Source organism: Pelophylax lessonae (assembly GCF_965119305.1).
Source record: "Pelophylax lessonae genome assembly, chromosome: 4".
Lineage (NCBI taxonomy): Eukaryota > Metazoa > Chordata > Amphibia > Anura > Ranidae > Pelophylax > Pelophylax lessonae.
In genome coordinates this window covers 586,353,487-586,375,793 of record NC_138771.1, presented here as the reverse complement: position 1 = coordinate 586,375,793, position 22,307 = coordinate 586,353,487, and the positions used below count along the sequence as shown (strand labels likewise).

The 22,307-nt window shown below is 43.6% G+C and overlaps 1 protein-coding gene across 1 annotated transcript in view; it reads left to right on the top strand.

Moving 5' to 3' along the window:
* The first annotated feature begins 682 nt into the window (after positions 1-682).
* LOC309553989 (hepatic lectin-like) overlaps positions 683-22,307 on the top strand; it is a 34,946-nt gene continuing 13,321 nt past the window's right edge. Inside the window, exons 1-4 of the mRNA XM_082255509.1 lie at positions 683-790; positions 8,272-8,382; positions 13,972-14,034; positions 20,290-20,337. Of these exons, the coding sequence (XP_082111635.1) occupies positions 748-790; positions 8,272-8,382; positions 13,972-14,034; positions 20,290-20,337 (265 nt within the window). The 5' untranslated portion in view covers positions 683-747. The remainder of the gene's footprint in view (positions 791-8,271; positions 8,383-13,971; positions 14,035-20,289; positions 20,338-22,307) is intronic.

Genomic DNA, 22,307 nt, shown 5'->3' with positions numbered 1-22,307 from the left:
TCGGATCAACAGGTGAACATAAGGAAAAAAGCTTAAGTCCCCTTTTACACAGGCTTTCTGATCCAGTCAGTGAGTTTTTCAGGCGGACCTGATCGGATGCTCCATGCAGCCCTATGGAGTAGCAGATGTCAGCGGAGACACCCACTGCTATCCGAACCGATCCTGTCTGTGAAATCCGGACGGATTGGAAACCCTATTTTCCATCCGTCTGGAGGATCGGCTAGCATCGGATGAAAACAGACAGGCGGTCTGTTCTCATCCAATCTCCCATAGAGGCGAGCAGGGCTCTGACAGCTCCGTCTCTGCAATGTAAGCGGAGACGGAGCTGTCATCCGTCTGCTCAGTGGGGATCGGCCGATCAATCCCCGCTGAGCAAAATGGATCGGCGGATCGATCCCCGCTGAGCAAAATGGAGTCCGTCGGGCACACCGTCCGTGTGAAAGGGGCCTAATAAAAGTTACCTAATGGAGCCACCACATCTAAGAACTGGTAAGCTGCAGTATATCAACTTGTTCAGTTTGGATTTAATACTTCTTTAGTTTCAGTCTTCAATATTTCCCTGGAGTTCAGCTTTAACAGACCTGTTTACAGACACATATAACTTTTTTGTGTCCACAAGGATGCACTTATCTTTCAGAATCCCATTCAGCAAAAAGGATAGGATAAACTATTTCTCAACCATTTCCTTCCTGATTCAGCTGTTTTCTGCATAAAACCCGTTAAGTCAAAATAGTGTAAACTGTGACCATGGAATCGGACCAAAGCACTTTTCTCGATCTGCAGAATTCAGGTAAGAAATTAATTCCTGTATCTGAATAGTGTGTAAAAAAGCCACACATTATTAATTCAAAGAAATCATTCAATGAGAAATGATTATTGGAAGAGAGCTGATTGCTTGTCAAGGGTTTTTGCTCTTTGCATGTTGCCCTTTGTATATTTTTGCACAAAATCCAGTGGACTTATGTAAGGGAGTGTAAATGCAGATTAATGTGCATAGTGCAGAAATACATATATTATAACCAACTTTTCGTATGTATTGTTAAACAGTAATGAGAATAGAGTTTTTTCTGCAAAAATTATTTATCCTTTGGCGAGTTTTCTTTACGAGTATAAACTCTCATTTCTGCTCATTCAGTTGCTTGGGCAAAATCTGCTTTAAAAAAATCTATGATTTCTGTGTTTTGGAGGGAATGTGTTTTAAGGGTAATTTCTTCTTTTTTTTTTTTTATGTATTTGATTGTTGTTTTGTGTGTGTGTGTGTGATTTGTGTCTAAATCTTCTTTTCTGTTTTTTGTTTAAAACATTGTAAAATTATGAAGCTAATAAGTCTTTCAGATAAGAACTAGTCAATGGTAATTATAATAAGCTTCAGTAACCCTCAAGCAATTTAAAACCCACTGTACCTTTAAAATCACCTTATTTTTGCCATTCTCGATGAGTCCAATATTACGGAAATGTGCAGATTTTTGTTGAAATTTGATACACTCACACACACTTAAAACACTCATTCAAAAAGCTGTTATCATTTTTCCAATTATAACTAATATAGCTTGGGGTTATGTTTATTTTAAAGGTTAGGTCAAATAAGGCTTATTCAGCTGCAATTTACCTCCAGGTACCTCATGCCACTCTCCTGTCGAATGGCTGGGACCCACCAAAACTGGGTTGCTCAGGTATGCTACTAGTAACCAGTTTCCTGATCACTGGCTCAGGTATGCCCTCTCATACCTAAATACTAGTTGTCAATGTGATTAAGCAGCCACCAATAAGGTGATGCAGGGAATGGGAGTTAAAAGTAACAATTCTTAGGGCCCGCACACACGGGCCGAATGTTGGGCGACATCAGGCGGTTCAAAATAAAAACCGTCCGGCTTCTGTTGGAGGAGCATGCTGGAAAACCAGCAGCTCCCGATCAGCGCCCTCAGCCAATGGCGGGGGGCATCCCTGTCAGAACACAAAAGAACAGAAGGGAAGATTGTTGTACTAATGTCAGATCATTAATACAGCGGCTCAAACTTTAGCTGTCAGTTTTTTTTTTTTCGTTCAACCCGCTGACCAAAAAAAACTAGTGGTATGTACCATGCTTTACTTGGATACAAGTAAAGCAAGTGTCCATCTTAAGTATTGTGAGCATTATCACATCATATTTCTGTTGTGAAATGTCAATCTGAACACCCTAAAAAACAGCTTTAGCGATCCTATGCGGGTTTCCACCAAACCAACAGACATATTGTGGGTAGAAGTACGTTTCGATCTTACTTGTGTAAGATTTTATGGGTCTCTATTCACCAGACATCACTGCTCCGGACAGCCCTGAAGGTACTCAGTCCAGTGGACTAGGCAAAGCGTGATCGCTCTCAGCTCCAGAACATTGATCGGTAACCTGGATTCTTCCAGGGACCAGACCCCTTGAGCGGAAAGCTTGCTGAGAACACCTCCCCACCCGGACAGACTTGCATCCATGGTGACAACTGTCCAGTCCAGTATAAGGGAAGGAAGGATTTTCCTTGTTTGAGCGTCGGGGACCGAAGACACCATATCAGGGACCCACAGGATACCTGGCTCAGCTGGATCTGGTTGTCCAGGGAATTTGGATATTTGTTCCATTTGAGAAGGATTTCCTTCTGAAGAATTCTCGTATGGAATTGAGCGAAAGGAACCGCCTCAAAGGATGATACCATCAGTCCCAGAACTCTCAAACAAGTCCGAAGGGACGACCATTTGCTGGACAGCAATAGCTGAATCCCAGTCTGGAGTTTTTGAAGTTTGTCCAGAGGAAAAAACACCCTGGCTAAGAATGAGTCCAAAGTCAGACCCAGATAATCCAGTCTTATATAAGGAACCAGGGACGACTTCTGAAGGTTCAGAATCCACCTGAACCCCTCCAGTGTTCTTGTGGTGACCTCGAAGTTTGTCACCAGTGCCGTGGGAGACTCTGCACGGAGAAGCAGATCATCCAGGTAACCCAGGACCGATATCCCCTGCTGGCGTAACAACGCGTGTCTTATCTGCAGGTCTGGAGAAACCCGACTTCTGTTTTCCAGACCAGGGTTGCTTGGAGCCCCCCGAGGGGGCCATGTAGGACTTTCATCCCTTATCCCTTGACCCTGAGGGACAAAAAAACTTGTGTGCTGAAAAGGAGGGACCCGTCTACGGCGAGGTTCCTAACCGTTGTTAGCCTGTGGGAGAAAGGTACTCTTACCCCCTGTAAGACCATTGATAATGTCATTAAGGGTAGCCCCAAAGGCGATCACCTTGAAAAGGTAGATCAGACAAGGCCTTCTTGGAAGTCTGATCCGCAGACCAGCATTTTACGCCAAACTACCACTTCCGGACACCAACAGTCGCACAAATAGTGGAGCCACATCCAGCGAGGCATCACAAAGAAATAACAGCCCCTGAATCAACTGGTCCGTCAGCTCCGCAAAGGCAGGGGGGAGATGTTCCTCCTCCAGGTCACAGCATAGTAACTTAGCCCAATCAGTCAAGGTTTGTGACACAAGGGCAATAGTAAACACCAGTCTGAGTGCAGACCCCCCCAGGGAGTACATATTGCGGGCCACAGACTTCGCCTTTCTATCCACCGTATCCCTAAAGGACGGGGAATCCTCCACTGGAATCATGGTAGCTTTATTCAGTCTGGAGACCAGAGGGTCCACCGTAGGTGGTACAGTCCACTTCTTTATAAGGAACTCCTCAGCTTAGGCACCCCAGGGGGGCGCTTTGGGCAGTCCCACTCTTTTTTTGACCATGTTTTCAAAATACACGGGAAAGGGGTAAACCTTTGCTGCTCTGGATGGCTTGTGAGTGCCAAACGTAACCTGCACCTCAGTCGCAGCTGTGTCCTCCATTTTAAGGTTTCACGCACATATACAACTAGTGTGTCCACCAGGGCCTTTTCTTGCGCAGTGGCGGAGGGAGAGGTGTCATCCTCACTATCAGAGGAGACAGGGCACAAGGCAGTAGACCCAGCAGGGAGACCCATGTCTGCGATGGATGAATCAGATTCAGAATCTGACCCATCAGTTGAGGTAGGGGTAGGCAGGGGGCGTTTTTTGGAACTTTGCCCCTTAAATGCTGCCTCCACCCAGGACACAAAAGATTCCAGGACCGCCAACAGTGCATCCATGGATGGCTGGGATCTGGAGGGCCCTGCGGCCTCCGAGAGGGGGTCAGGTGGGGAAACGTGTTCCACAGGGTCCATGTCGCACCAGGGAAAACCCGCAGAAAAAGTTTTTTTTAGGAACGTCCCATTGCGCTAAAGCGCTCCCAGAGGTCAGGCACAAAGCACTGAAGACGCTCAGCAGAGAGAGAGACCCCCCCAGACTCACCACCTGCACCAGAGATGCACCAGGATGTCTGTACAGCACGTGTCTGCAGCAATCTTGATCAGAAGCAAAAAACCTGTATGTCAGCACTAGGGAATAGGGAGGGGCTCCACTGCCAAAAAATGTCTCTAAGGACTCCAAAAACATGACCGCCGGGCTACAGAAACATGGCCACCGATCCTATGTAGCACATGGGCTACAAGAAAATGGCAGCCCCACACGGCCTGCGGAGCTTCTGGGGGCCTCCGAGGGGACCCCCCAGCCTCCTGGATGGGATCAAACAGGATGGGGGCCCTGGTAGTGACAGGTGAATCCCCCCTGCCAGCGGCGCAACCGCTTGATGCCTGGTCCCAGCCCCCAGGGTTAGCTGCAAACGCCCCATATCCCTAGTAGGAGAGGGGAGGAGGGGGGACAGGTAAGGGGGGGGTGCATGGCAGGACAGAGGAGAATCCCAGGGGTCGGACCATCCTAGGAAGGGGCCCGCGTCCACCCCAAAACCCACCAGGGGGAGGGGGGAACAATTACTCACCATACCTGGAACAGGTGGGTGCCATCTCCTGACAGAACCCCTCTCCAAAAAAGTGGGGGGCTGTCGGCCAATAGGAACGCTGCGACTTGGGCCTAGACCCGGTCGTGTGCGACTTGGCGAGACATTTAACTCGCAGAGCCAGTCCCTGTCCGGTGGGACTGTGTCACGGCCGACCTAGCGCGAAGCTGGGGTCTGCGCTCGCTCGCTGGCCAGGCTGGGGTGACCACTGGATCTATATATCCAGCCCGTCGCCCAGATCCGGCTTAGTTGCTTGTAGATCTCACAGGTAAAAAATCCAGAGAAAAAAACTAACTAGAAAAAACTATTTGCCAGGACCACAGATCCCAGCAAGGAACTAGGTCCTTACTCCTGACTAGGCAGATTAAAACTGACATCCTATAGCAGAGAGAAGGGATATACCCCCCTGGGACGTAGCCAGAACTTTTTTCTGCTTAGTGTCCTACTCCTATAGGGGGCAGTATAACCCTACTGTTATGAAGAACAGAGATTGCGTCCATCAATGAACGATAGAGAAAATGTTATTTAATGACAATGATAATACAATTCCTTAGAAGCCAGTGTATATACACTGTAAAATGTAAAGCCTGGAACACACTAACAGTTTTATGGGTTGCAAGAAAAAATCTGACAGCTCCGATCGGAGCCGCTGTACTAACCATCCAAAATTAGTACAGTGATCTCCCCCGCTGAGCTGTTGTGTTCTGACAGGGGGACAGCCCCCCCGCCAGAACACTCTGATCATAGATCTCAGCCATTTGCTGAGAGTGCTGATCGAGAGTCAGTCGGCTGCTGGTTTTCCAGCATGCTTGTCTGACAGAAGCCTGCCAAACAGCTGGCATCTGTTGGACAGACCTACATACACACAGGCCAAATGTCAGCTGTTCTTTTTTTTAACCTGACAAATGTCTCCTGACATTCGTCCAACTTTAGGCTGGCCATAGATGCCTCATTTTTTATTTTTTTTGATCAGCCAGACAGTAATCAAAAAAATTATGGATTCCCCCATCTATACAAGCGAGGTGGATGGAGGAATCTTACCTTTGGGCCATTGTATTCTGACAACGGGTCTCCTCTGCTGTCAGAATACACTGATCAGCAATTGGCTGCATGTGGCTGATCAAGAAAAAATTTCCAAAACTCCCATTCAATAGAAGGGGATAGTTCTAATGACTTCTGTAAAGCAAGAATGACCATAATATGATCAAAATTTTGACAATCCCTGCTGAAGCAGTGGAACTATTCAGATTTAGAGTTTGGCAGTACCCTATGGTTTTCTTATACACTGTTAAAAAAAAAAAAAATTAAAGGAACACTTTGAAAACACATCAGATCTCAATGAAGAAAAATATCATGCTGGGTATCTATACTGATATGGACTGGGTAATTTGTTAGGAATGAAAGGATGTCACATCGTTTAATGGAAATAAAAATGATCAAACTACAGAGGACTAAATTCAAAGACACCCCGAAAATGAAAGTGAAAAAATGGTGCAGCAGGCTAGTCCATTTTGCTTAAATTTCATTGCAGCAACTCAAAATGGTACTCAGTAGTTTGTATGGCCCCCACATACTTGTATGCATGCCTGACAAAGTCGGGGCATGCTCCTAATCAGACGACGGCTGATGTCCTGGGGTGTTTCCTCTCAGATCTGGACCAGGGCATCATTGGGCCCCAGAACAGACTGAGTTGCAACCTTGTGGCATCGGATGGACCGAAACCTAATGTCCTAGAGGTGTTCTATTGGATTTAGGTCAGGCGGGCGTGGGGACCATTCAATGGTATAAATGCCTTCTTCCTCCAGGAACTGACTGCATACTCTCACCACATGAGGTGGGGCATTGTTGTGCACCAGGAGGAACCCAGGACCCACAGCCCAGCGTAGGTCCTGGGTTCCTCCTGGTGCACAACAATGTCCAAGGATTTCTGACAACAGGTCCAAGGATTTAACCCCAATACCCTAATGGCAGTCAGGGTGCCATTGTCTGGCCTGTGGATGTCTGTGCACCCCTCAATGGATATACCTCTGCAGACCATCACTGACCCACCACCAAACTGGTCATGCTGAATGATGTTACACCCAGAATAACATTCTCCACGACTTCTCAAGACCCTTTCATGTCTGTCACATGTGCTTAGGGTGAACCTGCTCTCATCTGTAAAAAGCACAGCACGCCAGTGGCAAACCTGCCAATACTGGTGTTCAATGGCAAATGCCAATTGAGCTCCACGAAACCGGGCAGTGAGCACAGGGCCCACTAGAGGACGTCGGGCCCTCAGGTCACCCTCATAAAGTCTGTTTCTGAATGTTTGGTCAGAGACATTCACACCAGTTGCCTGCTAGAGGCCATTTTGTAGGGCTCTGGCAGTGCTCATCCTGTTCCTCCCTGCACAAAGGAGCAGATACCGGTCCTGCTGATGGGTAAGGACCTTCTACGGCCCTGTCCAGCTCTCTTAGAGTAACTGCCTGTCTCCTTGAATCTCCTCCATGCTCTCGAGACTGTGCTGGGAGACACAGCAAACTTTCTGGCAATCGCACGTATTGATGTGCCATCGTGGAGGTGTTGGACTGCCTGTACAACCTTTATAGGGTCCAGGTATTGCCTCATGCTACCAGTAGTGACACTGTCCCTAGCCAAATGCAAAACTAGTGAAAAACAGTCAGAAAAGATGAGTAGAAAAAAAAAAGGTCAGTAGCCTTCACCTATAAAACCGTTCCCATTTTGAAGGTTGTCTCATTGTTGCCCATCCAGTGCACCTGTTGTTAATTTAATTAACACCAAATTAGCTGAAATTGATTAACAACCCCCTCTGCTACTGATATCTGACTAGATCCATATCCCAGGAGTTTAATGGACTTAATGCAATACTCTGATCAAAAAGCATTCCTTTAATTTTTTTGAGCAGTGTATATTAAAGTCCAACTCCACGTTTGAAAAATAAACCAAAAAAAAAAACCAAATAGGCCCAGGAAGTGTAAAAATAAAAAAGGCAGATTTGAATTCAATACTCACCTGCTCTTTAACATTGTATATGGCATCTGCCAGGTTGAATGATGCCCAGTGTGATCCAGGCCACTTCCCATTAGCCCAGATCATCATGTACACTAGGGGCGCACCCTCACATAGCTTGGACTTGCCAGTACTACTGGACAGAGCGGTGCTCACACATTGTTATCTGAACGCCATGCTGTCCAAAAGTGAGGTCCACCCACTGCCACCACCAGAGGGAAAGATGTAATGATATCAGCAGACATGAAATCCTGACTGCAAGAAAAAAGCTATGCATAACAACACAATAGGGTCAAGGTAAAAATGGTGTTGGTCTTTAAAATACTAATTTTGGAATTGTAAATGTCTGGTGAACTAACATCCCCTTTTGTGTTGTCATTTTAGGCAATAGATGGTCTAGATATTACAGGCAAAACCCAGAATGGCTTTCCTATGGACTACTGGCATTATTGTATATACTGATCCTGGCTTTATTCGTTACCGTATTCTCCAATTGTAAGAATTTACATTTTTTCTTATTATATTTCAAATTTATAAAGATTATATTATCTGTTTATATTTTTTCATGGCTTTTCATTGCTTGAAAGTGCAATTTATTCTGGTAAGAACACATGGACAGTCTGTGGAATATGATCACTTTTTTGGTTTCTCTGCAGTAGAGACTCTGCTACATTTATTGACATTGAAACTTTTTTGCAATACGTTGATTGCACAAAGCAAGGTTCATAAAGACATGGATGAGCAAGTTTAGAGTGGAGGAACTTGACTGGCCTGCACAGAGTCCTGAACTCAATCTTATAGAACATCTTTAAGATGAATTAGAGAGGAGATTGCGAGCAAGGCCTTCATTTCCAACACTAGTGCCTGGCCTTCCACATGCGATTCTAGAAGGATGGTCAAACATTCCCATAGATTCACTGCTAAATCTTGTGGACAGCCTTCCCAAAAGAGTTAAAGCTGTTATGTAAAAGGGTGGGCCAACTCAATATTGAACCCTACGGACTAAGACGCCATTAAAGTTCATGTGCTTGTAAAGGCAAGCATCCTAATACTTTAAAGGCAAGCATCCCAATACTTTTGGTAATATAGTATGTATCAATTAGTATCTATACATATGTATGATTGGCATGTTGGTTTAACCACTTACCGCAAAGTGACGTATATATACGTCGGGTAACTTTGCAGGGGTATACCGGGATGATGCCTCTAGCTAGAGGCATCATCCTGGTACCCTGGTTTAGTGCCAATGGTCGGCTTTCCGTCGGTAGGGACGCTCGATCGTTACCTGGGTGAGCGGGAGGGGACGTCCCCCCCCCTCCCGCCGCCTTCCGTGAATTTTACCGGGGCTCCCGTCCCACCGGGAACCCTGAGCACCCAGCCGGCACGTCCGCCGGCTGAATGGAGTCCCGATCAAAGCCGGAAAAATGGCTTTGATCGGGTCTCTGATGACATAACCCGGAGGCAGCGTTCATGACGTCACTTCCGGGTTACTGTGCTGCAAAAGGCGGCAAATTTAAAAAACGGCTGTATGCAAAAACTCTGTTTTCGGCGTTTTGCATACATGGAAGTGTAGTGGAGGGGTCTAGGGTCTTTTAGACCCTCGATCCCTCCATAAAGTGTACCTGTCACTGCATATTGGTGTCACAAGGGATGTTTACATTGCTTGTGACAGCAATAAAAGTGATCAGATTTTTTTTTTTAAAACTGTAATAAAGTTAAAAAAAAATAAAATAAATAGGAAAAAAAAAAATTTTTAGCCGCCGCCGTCACCGTTAGCTCGCGCACAAAAAAAACGTATAAGGAAGTCGAGCCGCGACTGAAATCGCTGTTCAAACCACACATGTGAGGTATCGCCGCGATCGCCAGAGCATGAGCAATGATTAAAAAAAAAGAGATACACTCTAACTCTAAACTGGTATCCGTTAAAAAAATTTAAAGCGTTGCCTATTGAGATTTCTATTGACCGTAGTTTGTCGCCATCCCACGGGGGGGGGCGCAATTTTAAACTGTAACATGTTGGGTATCTATTTACTCGGTGTGACATCATCTTTCACAATCTACAAAGAAAATGGGCTAACTTTACTTTTTAGTATTTTTTTAATGCAGTGCAATGTGATTTTTCAAAAATTTTCAAAAAAAATGGCGTTTTAAAGACCGCTGCGCTAATACCGCGTGACAAAAAATATTGCAATGACCGCCATTTGATTCTCCAGAGTCTTTGCTAAAATAATATATATAATTTTTGGGGGTTCTAAGTAGTTTTCTAGGAAAAAATACTGATTTTAACTTGTAAACAAAAAGTGTCCAAAATAGGGCTGGGGCTTAAGTGGTTAATATCTTTAAATATTTTACAAAGTGGCTCAGGTAACTTGACTCAAGTAAATACCCCCCAAAAAAAGTCACCCTTTGAGTCAGTCTTGAACTGGACTTACAGTATTTAAAGCCAGGAAACTAAAAAAATCCGCCAACTCTACCAGCCCACTCAATCTGTGCAACTGGTCTCTTGCAGCTCTTCTCTAGGGCACTCCCTGCCACGGTTCCACTCTTACCTCCATCACATACAAAGAAGGACTAATAGCCCTGCGTTGCATGTGATGACTTAAAGGGACCACCCATTGCTTGGAGTGGAGGATAGAAGAAGAGAGTTTTGGAGAGCATAGGAGCCTGTCAGATTGTGGGGTCACTGCAAGGATTTTTTCCCCATCCTGAATTTGGTCTTTAAATAAAAATTAAAACAATAAAAAATCATTCATGCAAAATTAAAGTTGTTTTTTTTTTTTTTTTTAAAGAAAATATACAGTTAATTTTTGGCCCCCGGTATGCAAGACATTATCTTTTGTTCTTTAAACTCTTTAGCCTTGGTTGGTAATTCTCCTCAATACGCACATGCATATATGCACATATACAATATACACATCACCTGCCCTACCAGCACATCATTCTCATTCCTTCCACTACTTGTTTATATTAACTGCAACAGTACTAGAACCTAGCCAAGGGATATCCTGAAGCCAACATATACTGTATCAGCACTTTACAGGTAAAATTATAGCACACAAGCCAGATCAGCTTCTGTCATTGGAGTCAAACTAAACCTGATATTTGAACAATAAAATCGATCACAACTTGATTGACTGAAGATTATTCTATGGCCATTCCTCCCAAAATGCCATCACAAGCATTGTCATTACAAATTATTTAGTAGGCCTATTGTCTCTTTTCTATCCCAACATTTGACTTGATCAGCTTGGTCCATTGGCCCACAGGGTAGTCAAGCTAATAGGATCTCTGTAGTGCTGGTCATTATTACAGTGGTGAGAAGAAATTGCACTCTGGTCTCAAACTAGATGTTCCCCTATTTACTAAACCACTTAAGCCCCGGAAGATTTTACCCCCTTCCTGACCAGGGCCTATTTTGCGATTCGGCACTGCGTGACTTTAACGGACAATTGCGCGGTCATGTGACGCTGTACCTAAACGAATTTGACGTCCTTTTTTTCCCCACAAACAGAGCTTTCTTTTGGTGGTATTTGATCACCTGTGCGATTTTTTGATCATGCGCTATAAACAAAAAAAGAGCGTCAATTTTGCAAAAATAACTATATTTTTCACATTTTTTATATGAAATTCCCCAAAAAAAATGTAAAAATCAAAATTTTTTAACATTTTCAGCCAATTTGTTTTATGCTACATATGTTTGGTAAAAAAAAAAAAATCGCAAAAAGCATATTTTGATTGGTTTGCGCAAAAGTTATCGCGTTTACTAACAAAGGGAAAGATTTTTGTCATTTTTTTTGTTTTTTTAACACGTAATGGCGGCGATCTGCGATTTTTTGCGGTACTGCGACATTGTGGCGGACAGATCGGACCCTTGACTGACATTTTTGACACTTTTGGGGTTACCAGTGACATTTCTACAGTAATCAGTGCTATACATATGCACTGTTACTGTAAAATTAGTGAAGGGGTTAACTTTTTTTGAGAGGGACAGGTGGTGTGTGTCCCTAGGGGCGTGATTCTAACTGTGATTGGCTGTGGCTTGAGGTGTAGGAACAGTGATCAACGGTCCTACATAGTAGAACCGTATGATCACTGTTTCTACACAGGGGAGAATGACAGGCGGCTTGTTTACACTAGCCGCCTGCCTTTCTCCCTCTGTACCGACGATCGCCGAGTGACCGGCGGACATCGGGTCCGCCAGTCACACGCACGGGGGGGTCCGTGACCACGTGGGAGCGGGATGACATTTGGCATGTCATTTTTTTGGGGGGAGGGAGCGGGTACCTAGTTTTGACAGGTACCACTCTCACTTCCGCTCGGGCTGCCTAGGCGGCTCGAGCGGAAGTTCTTCTCTCCCCCTCCCTCCCTGCAATCTTCTGGGACACGTCCCAGAAGATTGCCCCAGCTTGAAGCTGCAAGCTGTCACAGCCGGGTGCCCACAGTAGTGATGCCAGCGCCGCGGGAGAAGAGGGAGAGAACCAAGGTTCCCGCTGGCCGCATCGCTGGGCCGTGGGACAGGTGAGTGTGTGTTTACTAAAAGTCAGCAGCTACACTTTTTGTAGCGGCTAACTTTTAATAAACACAAAAACCACTGGAACTCCGCTTTAAGCATGAGCAGGCTCAGACATGTCAGAGTATACAAAATGCTGAAATTAGAGATTTTGTATACATACTGTATATATGACAACTAGGGATGAACTTAATTAGTTAAAATACTGAACTTTTGAAGTTTTCATCTGGCATTGTCCTACTGAACGTCCTATAATGCATTTGCCAAAGCCATCATTGGCCAAGGTTTTATTTAGCTTGTAGTGTTTTTGGGTGGCTGTTCGTGCATTATTTTTTGGATTTTATTTTGTTAGGGTCTTTTATTTATTTATTTGTTTTTAAGGGGTCAACAACAGCATGATTCTGTTGGTTTCACCACCACAGCTGCCCTTTGTTTGCAGTGAAGCACTGCAGATCATTGAGATGTTTTTTCCACCAGAGTACATTACCTATTGGGCTCTGAGTTTGAGGAGGAGAATAATGGGAGAGTAGAAGCAAGGGACACCAGGCATTGAGAACCAATTGGCAGTGATGTTTCTACAACAGCCTCATTCTGACAAGTTGGCTTCAGTTTCCCCCTGTATGCTATTTCCATCATCAGTGTCCAAAAAAGACAAAATATATACAGTATCTTTTACTGATCTCTATGGTTTCATCCACTGGCTCCTATGTCACTATAGGACACAGAAGTTATATAGGGGTTGATGGAGTGAACTACAAGGCACAGTGGGAGGGATGCATACATCTGATACATCCAGAAGTGTGCTGGAAGCTAAAAAGCATTACTCGAAGAAAGTGAAGTTCATTGGTGCAGGAAGTGGGACAGTTTAGTATTAAATGCTTTGTTTTGCTAGTTGGCCTTGTTTTTAGTTTTTTAAACTGATAAATTTGTTTTAAGGGTGCTCTTGAACCAGTGGATTTGAGAGGTGTTGTTCTTCCTTATGGTGTGAATACACGATTAGAATATCGCCCGATCATTCGACCACCAACATACACGGTCCGAATATCGCCTGACCGTTGCCCGCCGACCATCGAAACAGTGTTCGTGCGTGATGAGGTTATACAGATTTAAACTGAACGACCTCAACACCAACGTATAGAATATCGTTCTTTCGCAAACAAGACGACAGAATTTTTCGGGTTTTTCAAACGGTATTTTTCGTTCACAATATCAATATCGCTCATTGATGGCTGGACATTAACGAGTAAAATATCGGCCGATCGCTCGCTGAACGGAAATTTTCGGCCAATTTTATTATCGTGTATTCCAGCCATTAGAGCTGTTTACTCAAAGTTGCCAAGATTTTTCCAAAACATGTACGAGCTACAACTTGATACAAAAACGTATTTTCAGGTGAAGATTTGGCCAGTAAAACAATGAGTCATTTAGAAGATTTTTTTGATACCTATGAAACAAGACACGAGACACTGCTAATATTCCCCTATACTCTCTGTACCATTTTCATTCTTCAATTGCCTGTTATACTTTGTATAAAGTGTATATTTAAAAATGACTTTATTTTTCCATTTCAGCAGCCTCTTCATCTGGGAATCTTCAGCTCGTTAGCAAGAAGGAAATTAATGACTTCAACAGTAAAGGTCCGGACATTCAGATGTGACTGGGGTCAAGTTTTTGATTAAAGTTAAAAGGAATTTCCCTTCCTGCCAAATAAACTCCTCCCACAGCATGTCTACCTGAAATAAAAATCCGCCAGATTCTTGTCCAAATCCCATCTTCAGATTCTAAACATGGTCATAGCCATTAGTCATTCACCAGACCCCTGGAAATGATTTGACCACTCTGCAAGGTCTCAACCCTCCAACTGGCCCTTAGGCATTCAATGCTAACCAGGTGGATTCTCTCCAGTAGACCAGTGCCCATAGATGCAGGAAGACAGTAAGATACATAAGCAGATCCTACCCATGATACCTCTGACAAATGATCCTGTCATAAGAAAGTTGAGAAAGGTTCCTGGAGATCCCTAGTGCTATCACATCTACAGTGAAAAAGCAGTGATTAGACAATGTTTTCTAACCTGTCCAATAGCTTAATTCCTCAAGAGTTGTGTGCTGAGACACATCTCCCTTCCATCTTTAGTACTGAGACCCACCACTGTTGCTTCTGTGAATGACCTTATAGACTAACGTGGCACAAAACCCTTCCCACAACATGCCAGCCCGAAATAAATATCAGCAATATCCTTGTCTGAACGCCATCTTCAGATTCTCAACATAGCCATTGGTAATTCACCAGACCCCTGAAAATGATTTGACCACTCTATGATGTCTCATCCCTCCAACTGGCACTTGAGCATGCAATGCCTATATGTTACATAGTTACATAGTAGTTGAGGTTGAATAAAGACAATAGTCCATCCAGTTCAACCTGTGTGGGTGTGTGTGGCTGTAATCATCTCACATAGCCCTTAATGTCCTGATCCTTGAGATGTAAGTCTAAGAGTCTTTTGAAAGCCTCCATACTACCCACAGAAACCACCTCTTGTGGTAGAGAATTCCACAATCTTGTAGCCCTAACAGTAAAGAACCCCCCTCATTGCCTGAGGTTAAAACGCTTCTCATGTGAATCAGGTGGATTCTCTCCAGTTGACCAGGGCCTATAGCAGGTATCTCCAAACTCCGGCCCTCCAGCTGTTGCGGAACTACACATCTCATGAGGCATTGTAAAACTCTGAAATTCACAGACATGACTAGGCACGATGGGAATTGAAGTTCCTGAACAACTGGAGGGCCATAGTTTGGAGACCCCTGGCCTATAACATAGCTCCCAACTGTCCCTGATTTTGAGGGACTCTCCCTGATTTTGAACAAAGTCCCTCTTTCCTCATCATTTGTCCCTCATTTTGGTCTGATCTATATAGTTGTAAAAAAAATTTGCACTATTTATCTTTCAGAAAGTATTTCCTTTCATTCAATTTCTAAATTGCTGCATTTGAAAATTTCAAAATCCAGTTTAAAGGAATAGTAGTGGTAACTAATCTTTTTTTTTTTTTTGTATAATTCTCCTTTAACCACTTGCCGACCGCCGCACGACTATCTACGTCGGCGGTCAGCCCCTCACAGGCAAACTAACGTAGGGCTACGTTGCTTGCTTGTGAGGGTCTAGGGAGCGAGCGCGCGCCCCCGGGGGCGCGCTCCCGCTCCCGCGTGGTCACGGACCCCCCCGCGCGTGTGACCAGCGGACCCGATGTCCGCCGGTCACTCGGCGATCGGCGGGGGAGAGGGAGAATGTCAGGCAGCTTGTGTAAACAAACTGCCTGTCATTGTCCTCGCTGCAAAGACACTGATAAAACGGATCTGGTATGTAGATCCGTTGATCAGTGTCCTTACAGCTAGAGCCACAGCCAATCACAGTAGAAACCACGCCCCTAGGGACACACACAGCCCCTCCCTTCCAAATAAAGTTAACCCCTTCACTACCAGTGTATTTTTACAGTAACAGTGCATATGTATAGCACTGATTACTGTAGAAATGTCACTGGTAACCCCAAAAGTGTCAAAAATGTCAGTCAAGGGTCCGATCTGTCCGCCGCAATGTCGCAGTACCGCAAAAAAAATCGCAGATCGCCGCCATTACGCGTTAAAAAAAAAAACAACAAAAATGACAAAAATCTTTCCCTTTGTTAGTAAACGCGATAACTTTTGCGCAAACCAATCAAAATACGCTTTTTGCGATTTTTTTTACCAAACATAGGTAGCATAAAACAAATTGGCCGAAAATTTTTAAAAATTTTGATTTTTACATTTTTTTTGGGGGGAATTTCATATAAAAAAATGTGAAAAATATTGCTATTTTTGCAAAATTGACGCTCTTTTTTTGTTTATAGCGCGTGATCAAAAAATCGCACAGGTGATCAAATACCACCAAAAGAAAGCTCTGTTTGTGGGAAAAAAAGGACGTCAAATTCGTTTAGGTACAGCGTCGCACGACCGCGCAATTGTGCGTTAAATTCACGCAGTGCCGAATCGCAAAATACCCCCTGGTCGGAATGGGGGTAAAATCTTCCGGGGCTTAAGTGGTTAAGAGGATGTGGCAGGGGGGTGTGCCCTATGCCTACATATTTTTGCTAATAGGTTTCCCTCGTTCCCTTCTCAAAAAGTTGGGAGGTATAGTATAGACACAGGAAGGCAGTAAGATACACAAGCAGATCCTGCCCACGGTACCTCTGACAAATAATCCTGTCATAAGAAGGTTGAGGGAGGTGGTTGGAGCTATCTTGTGCTGTCACATCTACAGTGAAGTAACAGTGATTAGACAATGTTTTCTCACCTTTCCAATAGCTTAATTCCTCCAGTTGTGTGTTAAGACACATCTCCCTTCCACGTTTAGTACTGAAACCCACCACTGTTACTTGTGTGACTCACATTATAGACTAAAGTAGCACCAAACTAGTTGGCACCTCCTTCCCACTTCTATGTGCAATAACAAACACCTTTAGTGACAGATGCGCTCATCATTGCCCTTTTAAAGTGGACCTTTTAGCTAAAAAGCAAGGATAATTATTTAGGTGGTCCTCCCCGTCCCCAGTGTCTAGGCAAGGGTGACATCATCTTTCTTTTGGCGAGATCTGGAGGATGCAGGGTACTGCATATCTTTCTGAGAAGACAATCTTAGCAATGTATATAAAAGGTGCGTATCAATAATGTTAATCAACACAAGCAGCGCTACTAATCATAAAACACAATCCTAAAATGAAATAAAATTAAACTCTGCATTAGCAAAGCTCTCGCAATTCATCAATGTGCAGAATATTAGAGTCCAAATTAGTGACAAAGTCCATCACCAACTATGCTTCCAGTGGGGCCATGGGAAGGAACAACACACACCAAGATGTGTAAACAGTTGTTGGAAGTATGCCTCCACCTCACCACATGCAAATCCCAAAGGTTATGCTCTTACCAGATCTCACTGTGCATAAAGCATGTAGTCAAATGATGTATCTCCTATATATCGTCACCGGACTTAGTCCTTAACCACTTTACCACCGGAGGATTTTGCTGTCTTCCGTCCAGGCCACTTTTTGCGATTCGGCGCTGTGCGACTTCAACTGACAATTGCGCGGTCGTGCGACGCCGTACCCAAACGAAATTTACGTCCTTTTTTTCCCACAAACAGAGCTTTCTTTTGGTGGTATTTGATCACCTGTGCGATTTTTACTTTTTGCGCTATAAACAAAAAAAGAGCGTTTATTTTGAAAAAAATAACAATATTTTTAACATTTTTTTATATGAAATTCCCCCCAAAAAAGATGTAAAAACCAATTTTTTTAAAAATTTTTGGCCAATTTGTTTTATGCTACATATGTTTGGTAAAAAAAAATCGCAATAAGCGTATTTTGATTGGTTTGCGCAAAAGTTATTGCGTTTACTAACAAAGGGAAAGATTTCTGTCATTTTTGGTGTTTTTTTTTTAACGCGTAATGGCGGCGATCTGCGATTTTTTTTGCGGGACTGCGACATTGCGGCGGACAGACCGGACCCCTGACTGACATTTTTGACACTTTTGGGGGTACCAGTGACATTACTGCAGTAATCAGTGCTATATATATGCACTGTTACTGTAAAAATGACACTGGCAGGGAAGGGGTTAATTTTATTGGAGAGGGAGGGGTTAATGTATGCCTGGTGCTTACTGACGTGTAGGGGGGGAGGTGACTATGTGATTCATGGACAGATCGGATGTCCAGCTATGCTGAACAGTCCGATCTGTCACTCCCTGTCACTATGGAGATCCGCCCGCTGTGTTTACACACAGCGGGCGGATCTCCAGACTCGATCCCCGACGATCGGGTAAGAGCAGCGGCGATCGCCGCTGCTCCTCCCCTGGCCCGACTCCCGCTGTGAATGAAAACAGCGGGAGTGAGCCTCCGGCGGCGCGCCCAGAAGGGGGAGTGTCCAGTCACGTTAATACTACGTGGCTGGACGATAACGAACCACTCTGACGCAGTAGTATTACTGTGAGCGGTTGCAGAGTGGTTAATCGCACTGCTTCTCAGCCGCAGTATCCTCAGACCATTCAAGCGTGTGAGGGAGTAAAAAGATGCACATAGGGCAATAGCGTTTGATAAAAAATGCACCTTTATTAATAAAAACCCTCTCCGTTGAAGTCCTCTGACGAAACGCGTTAGGGCGGTGTCTTGCGCGGTCACCCAGGCAACAGGACGCCGTCTAACCTAGAGGAACGGTAACTTCCGGGACGCTACAGAGCGAGCGGGAAACCGGCAAGCGGCTGGACGGTAACTGCAATGCCGATACTAATGACATGCTGTTTATTTTCTGTGCCATTGTGAGTGTAACGGGAGAGGGTTTTTATTAATAAAGGTGCATTTGTTATCAAACGCTATTGCCCTATGTGCATCTTTTTACTCCCTCACACGTTTGAATGGTCTGAGGATACTGCGGCTGAGAAGCAGTGCGATTAAGGACTAAGTCCGGTGACGATATATAGGAGATACATCATTTGACTACATGCTTTATGCACAGTGAGATCTGGTAAGAGCATAACCTTTGGGATTTGCACGTGGTGAGGTGGAGGCATACTTCCAACAACTGTTTACACATCTTGGTGTGTGTTGTTCCTTCCCATGGCCCCACTGGAAGCATAGTTGGTAATGGACTTTGTCACTAATTTAGACTCTAATATTCTGACCATTGATGAATTGCGAGAGCTGTGCTAATGCAGAGTTTAATTTTATTTCATTTTAGGATTGTGTTTTATGATTAGTAGCGCTGCTTGTGTTGATTAACATTGTTGATACGCACCTTTTATATATATTTTACCATTTTGAGGCAGCTGCTGTTTATATTTAAATTTTATGGTCTAAGTGTGCATGAGATATTGCTGTATTTATTACCAAAGCGCTGGGTGATTGAGTTTAAGTTTTCCTTAGCACTCAGTCCCTTTTTTCAATCTTAGCAATGTGTCGCAGCATCTTCATGTGAGATTTTACATACTCAACATTCCTCAGGATCTCATAGGTAGAAGGATGACATCCCTCTTGCACCTCAGAACCTGAAGGAAAGGTAAGTTTTCCCCCTGACAAGTTTTCCAAGTGTTTTTCAGTAAGAGTGGGCTGCTTATATAGCAGAACTTGCACAACGTGCTGGTCTGTCTAATAGCTACCCAAAACAGCCAGAGCAAAGCATTGGGCTGTCACATCAAAGAGGAACCAGACCTGATTATGGCCAGCTACAAACTGGCCTACAGCTGTAAGTCTTTATCTTATGGTCACTCACAGCCACCAGGATTGTCTCTAGATCCTGCCATTTCAGCAGGACATGACAGTAATCATTTAATATCAGGGACATTTTTAGAGACAACTATTGCAAGGTAGTCTCGTAAAATCAATAGTGGAAAGTAAAATAATGATATATTCCTCCTGCTGGTCTATTTATCAGAACCATTGCATATTCCCAGAATTCTGTGGTTGGGTAAGCATATAAGCTTCTGCCCTTCCTCCCAGGATCCAGTGCTTGGGCCTGAGCAGCCAATCACTAAGCCCCAACACTGCTAAGAAGCTCATTAGCTGTGTATGAAAGGTTATGTGATGAGGGACATCTGTAGACAATGGTGTGAGGAACACACATTAAAGCGAAGGGACAATTATGTAAACTCATGTATGTGAACATGGCTCCCACAGAAGAACAGTGTAGTGGGAAAGGATGAAGAAGGTAACTGTCAGTGGGAGTTTGTCAAGAGAACCTTTCACTTTGACCCACTTGGTCATTTTTCTTTTAAACCTTATTATGATGGTCTGGTTCTGTTTATATTTGGCAGTGTGTTTTACATTTTTAGATTCTATATTGCATCTACTCCAATGTATTTTTCGTTTACAGTCAGCAAACTCTCTTCAGACATGGACCAGCTACAATCAACTTTTAAAAGTAAGGCAACTAACATAACAGAGCACAAGTAATCAATTTAAAAAATGTAGTTAGGTTATCATATTGTAAAGTTTGTAAGGTTGTAAAGGACCTGTGAGATGAAAAGAGCTGAACAGAGGAAATAAAACAATAATGAAAGCTGGTCATTGACGTTAGGTAATGTTCTGATAATGTTCAGGCATTTTCCCATTATTATTTATTCCAAATTAAGACATGAATTGGGTCTCTGGAGTGTTCATGTTTATGCCAATGGAGGATACTGTGCATAAAATGACCAGCAGAGGATCCCACCAGCATCTAATATTGAGTTCTACATTATGTTTATGCTGAATTCAAGTCGTACAGCTAAACACAGATTAAATAAATACTGTATACCGTATATGGAAGCTGTTTACCTGCTAAAGGATTTGCGTTTCTGTCCACTCAGTCCTAAGGGACTTGCACAACTCTGCCACACAGCACAGCCCTGTGTGTCAGTGCAGGAGATATTTTTTTCTCTACTGTTGAAAAGTAACATTTAGAAGTCGTGACCCTTCCCCAGCCTGTGAGTGGACAATAAAAGGAGAAACATAATACTGATGAGCTCATTTCTATTACTCTACAGCACAGTTGATTGGCTCCTTGTGCTGCTTCTCCCCTGACCAATATAAACTCTACTGTGGGAGGCTAATGCTAGGTCAAATTTAGGCACACACTCTGCTCGCTATGGATGCTGGGTTTTGTCTGAACTCAATCTAAAAAAAGTTAGCAGAGCCCATGGAAACCTGTCACATGATCACATCCCTGCCAGTCCAATCAGCTGTGCCCAGGGCATTTGCTCCTAGTTGCGCATACACTATGACCCAATATAGCCAATCGGCCATATAAGGTCAATAATATCACAATCATCATTTGTGTATGCGCAACTATGGGGTGAGAAATGCTGCTGAGCTGTTGATTGAGTCAGTTGGAGTATGATCATGTGACATCTTCCCGTGGGTACTGCTAAATTGCGTTTGTACTAAGTTCAGACCAAGCCCTGCTCATCCCTGTTGACCGCATTAAAAAAAGTAATGATGTATTAGTGAGCACAGGCCTTTCTTAAATCTGCCTAAAGTTCAGAATTAGGACCCTTAGAAGGGTGACCACAGAGGGGTACTTTGTTAAAAAATTAAATTCCACTTTGAAAGTGTGGGTTGAGGGAGCAGGGGCTCTTATATTTAATGATAATTCAACCCTAAAGCAGAACTAAACCCTCCTATCTTTTAAAGCAAAGTAAGCTTCCTCTCTGTTTTATCTGTAGTTGGCATGGTGCAGTACATGTGATCAGCTATGACACCGGCCTTTTTATAGCTTGACAGTTCGTTTGAGAGCTAATATAAGCACACTAGTAACTGTAGAGTTGATAAAAATAATATTGTGAAATATAATAGCTGCGCTCAAACCAATCAAATATAAATCAAATTATTGAATTACTCGTGCTATATGTCTGTGTCCACAAACAATGAATAGAGAGCAACAATAACGTGTATACAAGTGAATAGAAATAAATCTGTGTGCACAAAATTAAGTATAGATCAATAGATCATATATCAAGTGAATAAAAATTAAACAAAGCCATGGTCCATGAAAATAAAATATAGTGATAAATAGTCCAGAGAACCAATGTGTAGAAATCACTGCAAATCATCCAACATAGATTAATGAAGATTCCTGAATAGTGCTTCTTCCGGCAGAAAGACACCTCCACCAAATTCATAAGTATAGACAGAGTAGATGAATTCCCACTATATCCGTCAGACCAGATCTTACAGCTGTCACCATATGGTAAATACCAAATATGTTGCTCCAATGTTAGGTGCATAAAAAAAAAGGAGAACTTTATGGTGCAGTAAGTCAGTACAGCAAATATTTATTAATAAAATAACACTTACAAATGATGTTCTTTCATAGAGATCAAAACAATCCCAATCCCGAGCGCCGGGTGAACG